At 32.0% G+C, this 8989-nt stretch overlaps 1 protein-coding gene across 2 annotated transcripts; it reads right to left on the minus strand.

Moving 5' to 3' along the window:
* Window positions 1-945: 945 nt before the first annotated feature.
* LOC145057379 (uncharacterized) lies at window positions 946-3284 on the minus strand. 2 transcript variants are annotated; one of them, XM_079005201.1, is made up of 8 exons: window positions 3085-3284; window positions 2634-2723; window positions 2367-2492; window positions 2144-2251; window positions 1916-2032; window positions 1745-1837; window positions 1516-1647; window positions 946-1431 (listed from the first exon to the last, which is right to left on the minus strand). In XM_079005201.1, exons 1-8 carry the CDS (start codon window positions 3163-3165, stop codon window positions 1066-1068), a joined length of 1113 nt encoding a protein of 370 aa, XP_078861327.1. In that variant the 5' UTR covers window positions 3166-3284; the 3' UTR covers window positions 946-1065. The 2 variants fall into 2 exon arrangements, with proteins under 2 accessions (XP_078861327.1, XP_078861328.1); XM_079005202.1 differs by lacking the exon at window positions 2634-2723.
* Window positions 3285-8989: the final 5705 nt, after the last annotated feature.

Here is an 8989-nt window from a genome sequence, read left to right on the forward strand (position 1 = left end):
AATGCCATACCAATTGACTTACATTATAAAAGGGAAAGAGTATTGTCAAAGTAAAGTACGAGTGAAAGGAAATCTACAAAATTATGAATAACTTTAGAGTTTGGAAAAGTTAGGTTTAAAGGTATAAGTCTATGACTTTGAGTTATGAATTGAGTGTGGTAATAACAAAGTCCAATCAAGAGTATTTTTAAAACATGAATCAACTCAAAAAGCGGATCTTGACAATTTTATAATCTCTGTATTGAATGGTTTAGGCCAAAACCACAATGGTGACTCTCTCTCTCTCTCTCTCTCTCTCTCTCTCTCTCTCTCTCTCTCTCTCTCTCTCTCTCTCTCTCTCTCTCTCTCTCTCTCTCTCTCTCTCTCTCTCTCTCTCTCTCTCTCTCACACACACACACACAGAGGTGGGTCCAACATGGTTGATAGCTTAAGCCTCGAAATTTATTTACCTATGTAACGGCTTAAGTCTCAAAAAATTTAAACACTTGTAATTATTTTTTTTATATATCTAAAGGATTAAGCCTCAAAGTTTTTAGAGACCCATAGTTATCTCCTATTATAAATCCAAAAAAAATATAGCAAAACAATGTCATCAAAAAATGTTTGATTTTCTAAGAGTCGTTGTTCCAAAAATAAAGATGTGATTCGTGCTCTCAACTTCCTCTTCGGAAAGGCAGCAGTCTCCAGTCTATACATTTTCCATCTGGTTTTCCCGTGTGGGAATTCGATTAAATGTCACACGCCAAAGCAAAGATATTTAAACTTGTTCTATCAACTCATTATTAGCATCCAATGACCAATCTAGTCTATCTTTCTAATCCAAAACTACAAAATTTTGAATCATAGTACTCAAATTACCCCATTGTTCTTCTTCCTCAGCTCCCTTTGGCCTCTTATTCAAACCTTTCACTCTTTTCTTTCAAGAAAATACCCACCTTTCAACCATGGTCTAACTTTTCACCAAATTTTATTATTTCTCAATTCAAATAATATTTAATATTCCAAAAAACATTTAAACTAAAAATAAATAAAAAATGCAAATAAAACATTAATAATACATAAAAATTACATCCCGCTATCACGATACTTTTTCTCTATCTCCACTTGCATCGCTAGAATCGTGTCACGGGCCCCTTCCGTTAAATGCTGAGTGTTGGTGGTTAATATTTTCAAATCCCGTTCTTTCTCACGTTCTTGTAACCTCGACCGAAACTTTTCTTTCTCAAATTGCAAGTGTTCATCATAGGTAGAATTAAACTTCTTTATATTATCAACTAATTCTTCAATTTTTTCATCTTGTGGGACCAAATTTTTTGATAATGAAGCCGCTTTTTTTGCTTTATCACTTTCAAATTCTTCAACCATATCCTCATAGCAATTTGATGATGTCATATGATCGTTTGAGTCGGATGTCTTGCTTCGTTTCAAACTCTATTTTGCATAAAGAATTGTAAGTACATTGATATTTAAACAAATAGATAATTATCATCAAGTGAATATAAGTACATAACTTACATTGATTTCTCGACTCATATCCCTTCTCAATGGTCTCATGGCACATTTCTTTATGTCTCCTCCAGTATCCAAATAGCATAAAGCATCCAGTTTTGAGAAAAATATGTAGCCACTCAAAGGGTCTGCGTAGAACTGCATGGAGAATTAATTAATTAATTAACTAATTATAAAACATTGTATTATGATTTATATGTTATAATGAGTTTTTAAATAAGAAAAAATAATATACCAAATTTTTTTTCTTCTCGGATCCATGTTGTGTCGCTCTGATTTCTTTTATCCATCCTGGAGGCAACCCATCTGCAGGAGTTCTTGAGATAACCTAGATTTTGGTCAAAGTCAAATGGGTGATGATATAAATGTAATATATGAAATCTTGGAGGGTTAAAGTGGAACAAACTTCATAGTCAGGGGTGCTTTCTGTAATTGCTGAACTCGCACTGGTTTCATTTGTTTTCTTGGCTTCAATGGGTTCAGTAATCTGGGACTCCTCAAGTTTAATAGGGGTTTTATCTCCCTATAAAAAGTCATAATGTAACAGAAGATTATGATGCTATAATTTCAAGAATTGAATTTATAAATGACAAAAAGAAGAATATGAAAGTTGATACTAGTGGCTGATGCATACTTTTTTCTCTTCAGCTGGACTGTTGTTTGTATTGGCCTTATTAGCAAGATATTTCAGAATCTGTTGCTTTGTAAAGAATTTATGTCCATTGATGGGATCCATGAAAACCTACAACAATAGCAAAACAAGAAATGTGATCAGGAAATGGATAGAGATATTATAGAATAAAAAAATGGTAGAGCAATGTTATGTTATGTATGCTACTCAAAGATAATCCATTTACCTTATATTCTTTTCCACAACTTCTATACTTCACTTCCACATTCCATCCATCAGGTAGCCAATTAGAATCTTCGATTTTTCTTCTTCTTCCACGTTTAGGCTTAGAAGCTAAAAGCCCTTCAGTTTCCTGTATCACCAGGCATTATGTAAAGACTTTTTTTTGTTGATTCAGGATCCTCATTTGTATGGGCATTGTTCTAAAAGAAAACAGGACTCTGTAAGAATGCTAGTAGTTAAAGGGAAAAATATCAACAGAAGGTATCATTACAGCCACTACTATGCTGTTTCTGATGGCGTTAAGATGCCGTTCCACTTGCGGCTTCGAATAGAACTTGTGTCCTTCTGGATCAATGTAACACTGCAACAGCAATCAGGCATGAAATTATCGCACAAATAACTCTAACTCTGGGGGTGTATCGATTATCAAAAACCCTCTCATAAAGCAAACATTGATGTCAAATTTTTTTTCGCATAGAGAAATCAAACTGCATCTTTTTATCGTAAAGGAGAGAAGAACATAAGGTTGAAAAAAAAAAGATGGACCTCCGAGCAACGCAAAATTAACTCAACACAATTCGCGTGCAGGTATGTTCTTAGCTACATGTTCAAAATTAAACCAAAAATGTAGACAAAAAACTCAAATTGTGTAGAAACTGAAGCGAGAAAAAAAAACCCTAAGTTGGAGGAAGTCGAGATGGAAGAGTGAGAATCGCAAGTACCTTGACCTTCCGTCCATCGATCTTTCTGATTTGTATCGTCCAGCCCGATGGAAGCCACTCCGGCCAGTCATCGTCAGCCATTTCCGGTGTCTCAGACAAGTAAGGTTTTCTGTGTGTCTGTGCATAGAGAGAGAGAGAGAGAGAGAGAGAGAGAGAGAGAGAGAGAGAGGAGGGAAAAGTACGGTTAAGGGAAAATTACTTGTACCAAAGTTTCAAAATCATACAAGAAAAAACACTATTTAATTTTGTCTAGAACAAAAAACTATCAATAAATTATATTATTTATACATATATCATTATTAAAGTTATTATTTGTTCAAAAAAAATATATCTTTTAATAACAGGTGAATAGCTAATTGACCAATTTTATTACAGAAAAAATACTTAAAAGTAAAGAAAGTTCTGTAATCTTAAAAAAAACATCATTCAATTTTGTTTATTACAATAAATACTAACAAAATAAAGGATTTTTTTTTACACATATGATCATTAAAGTTATGAAATAATACAGCAACTTTTAAGTTTTTCAAAAGAATAAACAAAGTTTTATCCTGACATCATTTTTGAAGTATAAAAACTAGCGTTGCCTAAGTTTTTTTTTTTTTTCACTATTGTTATATATTATATGAGGTTTCTAAGCTACCTTGAAATAAAATTCATAAGACCTTTAAATTTCAAAAAATTAATATTTTGACTGCAAGTATGTTTTTTCTTCATTGCGTATTTATGGAGAAAGATTGCAGATAATCGTGCGTTATAACGGTGCTATAGTAGCGCTATAGCGTTTTCGTGGAGGTGTAAAAACACAATTTACCAAATAGTGGTTTCGAATAATGGTGGTGCTATTAGTGCCGCTATTTACCGTGATTATGGTCACCGTTATAACAGCGATATAACTGTTATTTGAATAAATTTTATTTTTGTGCTATTTCAAATAAACAAATGTTTTTCTGTGTCATTTCATTAAATAAAATTGTTTTTCTTAGCCCAAACCAAAAAAATGATTAAGTTTTGGGTATGTGCCAACTTCAATTGAAATCATGTATGTTTTGTTTTGCTAATTTTGTTGAATACTTGAAGTATTGGAGTATGATTAACTGTCAGATTGCTTAATCATTTTATTTGCTAATTGTGATTGCGTTGAAATGTGATTAACATGCGAAATATGTTTTCTTGTTGATTGTGTTAAAATATGACTAAATGTGATATGTGTAACATGTATGTGAAATATGATTAACTAATTATGATCTGTAAAATATGATTAACTAATTAATTGGATTTGGTTAAACGATTAACTTATTCATACGCTAATATATATAAATTTTACATAATAATAAAACACGATATACAACCATGAGAACTACGAGTTCAAATAATGGCTGGTGACCGTTATTATATTTTTTACCGCAATAAGTGCATAGAGAAAATCGTATTTATACACGGAAAAAGTGTTTAATTAAACATCGTATTTATCATGTTTAAAAGGTAAAAAAAAAATATTTCTTTGTATATGTTTTTTGTCTATTTATCATGTTTAAAAGGTAAATATATATATATATATATATATATATATATATATATATATATATATATATATATATATATATATATATATATATATATATCTTTACTATATTATTAAGGATATTGCCCACTTCTTGAAAATTAAGAGGTACAAGATATATTACCTCATATACAATGATTTTAAGCATAAACATATAACCAATCTTATACCTATTACACTACACGGATCTATTATCGTATACGTATTACATACACCGCATACACTACACTAGACCTTACCCTAATTTCCTAAACACAGTTGCCATTAAAACTATTGTCATCGTCTCCACCAAAGATGCGGTGATCTCCAGTCTCCCACTGACGGTCCACGGTTGCCGTCGTTTCTCCCAATCTCTTCCGTCACTTCTCCATCGCCTCTCTCTCTCTCTCTCTCTCTCACACACACACACACATAAAAACCCTAAACGGTGTTGAGGAGTCTTTTTGTTTCTTGACCAGATGCTGAGCAGTTCTGGAAATCGCTATCTCAACCCGTCTTGTTGGCCAAGTCGTCACTCCTGCCGTTTCTACTTCGACCCTAACCATCACCTGCTTGTGTGTATCTCTAACGCCTACAAGTTACATTTTCATTTGTGGTAATCGATCGGATTTGGCAGTTTAAGGGTTTGATTTGAAGCTCAACCTGAAATCGATCGTCCTTTGTTGTCTGCATCTCTGCCATCCCGACGAAGAACATAGCAAAAGAGACCCACACATCAGAAATGTTCAAGTTTCTTTACTCATTCTCCGCACCTCATCTGGATGTTTCAGGTTTCTTTTTTCATTCTAATTTTGACTCCTCCATCTATATTTGTCTCTTTTGCAGGTAACTGAAATATGAATGATTCTTTTTGACGTCCTTACCCCTTGTGCCCTAATACCATTCAACACCCACACATCACAAATGTTATCTGGTTCAAACCTCCAGCTACTTCAGTCATTTCCTCCACCACTCCATGGAATTCCTCTGTTAGATCTACCAATTCATTGCCTTCCTCAACATGTAAGCTTCTCTTATCCATCGTTGAACACCTTTTCTTTCTTCTCTAAATTGATTTGTTATTTTAAATTGATTTGTTAAGCTATTTCTTCTATAAAATAAAATCGATTTTGAATCTAATTTTAACAAAAAAAAATTATTATCTTCTCAACTCTAGATTGTCTATTATTAGGGTTTTGGATAAGGATGGGATTTCACTTTAGAACAGCTTCATGGTGCTCTTTGTTTGCTTCGAAACTCACCGAATCTGGAAATCTTGTATATAATGCACATGAAGGTGGTAAAGTAACAATTGATAAAATTATATAATTATACAAGAGTTGGCAGCTAATATGCAGTTGCATTTTTATGTTGTTTCAGGAGACTGGAGTTAATTTGGGACCAACTTCAAATCATTTGAAAAGCTTGTATTCACTAAAACTCAGAAGACCAATGCTAGGACTGGAGGTGATGATGAAAATGAACTAGCTCTAGCCACAGTCCTGCAGGGTTTCTGTGATTCAGTTACACTTCGCCAATCATCTCGGTATGAATAAATTACAATTGTCGTTTTCCATATGTGGATTTTCATATTATTATTCTTTTTGCATATTCATGGTTCTTCTTCTTTCATCAATTCAGCTCAAGGATATGGAAGAAGTATCAATCTCTGAATAACCAACTGAAAGAAAAAAGTCTTCCCTGATTGGAAAAACTTGATTAAGCCTGTAAATGAAGAAAAAGATCAGTGGGTTAGTTTAATCTTCTTAAATCTGAATTTGAATTTTTTTTATTGTCTAGATGGGTACCTCCTGCTTTGCCAATAGCCAAGAGACCAAAAAATGAGCCACAACTTGGTCTTAGTAAGGGAGATAAAGATCTTGCACGTGAAGCTTTAAAGAGGCGTAAATCTTATGCTGTAAGACTTCATTTTTTTTTTTAGATCTATAAATCACTCATAATGATTTTTGATACTTTTATATAAAAATATATGATTGTATTGTATTGTTTTACAGGAGAATGCAGCTTCTTTGAGGACTCAACTTGATCAACAGAAAGGTGTTGTGGATAATCTTGTGAATAACACTCGGGTATATTTTTCACCTCTTTTTAAATATTGTTTCCAACATCTGAAATTTTTGCTTATTTCCAAATGTGTAATAATACATTTCTCTTAACAGATTCTAGAAAGCAAGATACAAGAGGCTAAGTCAAAGAAAGATACTCTCAAAGCACTTGCACAATCTGCAAAGTTAGTTTTTTTTTTTAATTAACATTGAGATTTTGCTATAACTTGTTGCAGTTAATGTATTTTTTTTGTATAGAACTGCAACAAAAGTAAGTGAAATGTTGGGGAATGTGAATACAAGCAGTGCTCTTTCAACATTTGAGAAGATGGAAGAAAAAGGTTCCATTTCTTTCTATCTTAAAACAAAACAAAAGACATGAATGCCCTTTTAATTTTTTTTTCTTTGATGTTAGTTATGACCATGGAGTCTCAGGCAGAAGCTCTTAATCAACTAACTACTGATGATCTTGAAGGAAAGGTATGTTTTCTTTTTCTCTATAATATAGCTTATTGGATTAAGTCGTTCTTTCTGAATTTACGGATTTACCCTTTTGCAGTTTGCAATGCTGGAGAGCTCATCAGTTGATGATGATCTTGCAAGCTTAAAGAATGAGCTATCTGGAAAAGTCTTTTACCTTCAAAATGTCCAAACTAATCTACAATCTCTATTTGTAGATGGAGCTTATATCGAAAATGCGAAATCCCTTTATTGTGGAGTATAAAGATTCGTTGGTTGAAAAGGTAAAAAATGAAAATATTATCATTCACCCTAAAGCCTAATCTACAGAAAATATTGCACTGTATGAATTTTAACACAAAATGAACAATACATAGATCCCATAAAATTGTAATCTATCTCTACCTAGCTATTTGTAAAGGAAAATACAATCAGATAATAAAAATATTGTAAAATATTAATTAAAGAATATGAACATATTCTCTTTTTTGTTTTGTATATATATGCTTTGGTTTTTCTGTAATATTTAATGAATAAATCATGTAATAAAAACTCTTATTGATTGGATATTTCAAATTTACAATTCATATGTTATTATACTTTGGGCATCTCAAATCGACATACTATTTTATATAAATAATGATGTAAATATATTCTACATTAACCACATCTGACTTTCGTTTTGTAGAATCATGAATGGTCATATTTACGTTGATGTATTTTCATTGCTACTAAACTACCATTTGTGGTACATTTTGACACCCGTTCGTGTGGATTTCATTTGGAGGGACTCAAGAGCCCACAAGCTCTTCATGGTTCTCATTGATCAAAATGTATGTTTAAAAATTATCTTATTGCTTTTTCATAATTTATCATATTTTGTTTATAAAAATATTACATTTTCTATTAGAGAGAGAAATTGTTAGCAGTTGTTCCACAACAAATCATCACATTAAAACTATCTTCCGAAAGAAACTTTTTGCCGCCCGGCGCTTAGCGCGGGTAAACGGCTAGTGTATATATATATATATATATATATATATAGAAGTATAAATACATTTTAAAAGTAATATATATTTATTTGGGATGCATATTACTTGTTTGATAAAATGCATTAACCAATAGAGTTTCAAAAACTTCAATTTTCATGAAATCTTCAATTATATGTTTGTTTTATTTATTTGTTCGACATACGCATGTTATTGTGCATAATACTTGTTGGATAACAAGCCATCTCCTCTTAATTGTTTTAGGATCATTAGCTCGTTTTTCTTTTCTTTTCTTGTTTGCTTTTTTTTTTTCCTTTTTTTTGGAAATCATTTTAGGGATATATACGCATATTACTGTACCTATGTTACATAGTGTTCTCCCAGGGTAGTTTCGTCATATGGATTTCTAATCTAGAACCACTAAGAAATAGAAGAATAGTATCAGTATTCTGTTTATTTGATCTTTGGTTTTATTACCCTTGTTATCTGCTATGGTTAGTTTAATATTTATTATGTTTTCTTGTACTGTTGTCTGCTAGGACTAGTTAGGTCCTTATTAAGTTTTCTGTAAGTGTAAGCCTAGAACAGGGAAATGATATTTTCTCAAATGTTGCCATACATAGTCGTTTACTGAATTGAAGACCCCAAAACCAACAATGCATTTTTTTAGTTAATTGATTAACACAAAACCAAGTGATGCATGTACTTCTTTAATGCTATTTATGATTTGTTATATTAATTACCACCAAATACCCATTTGTCTCTTGAAGCTACAATATTCGGTTTTGGTAATTTGATAGATTTTTTTTGGAACCGGTAAATAATTATATAAAATAAGCTCCCCACCC

This window comes from Lactuca serriola, chromosome 6 (assembly GCF_051521515.1).
Source record: "Lactuca serriola cultivar US96UC23 chromosome 6, Lser_US96UC23_V15, whole genome shotgun sequence".
NCBI lineage: Eukaryota > Viridiplantae > Streptophyta > Magnoliopsida > Asterales > Asteraceae > Lactuca > Lactuca serriola.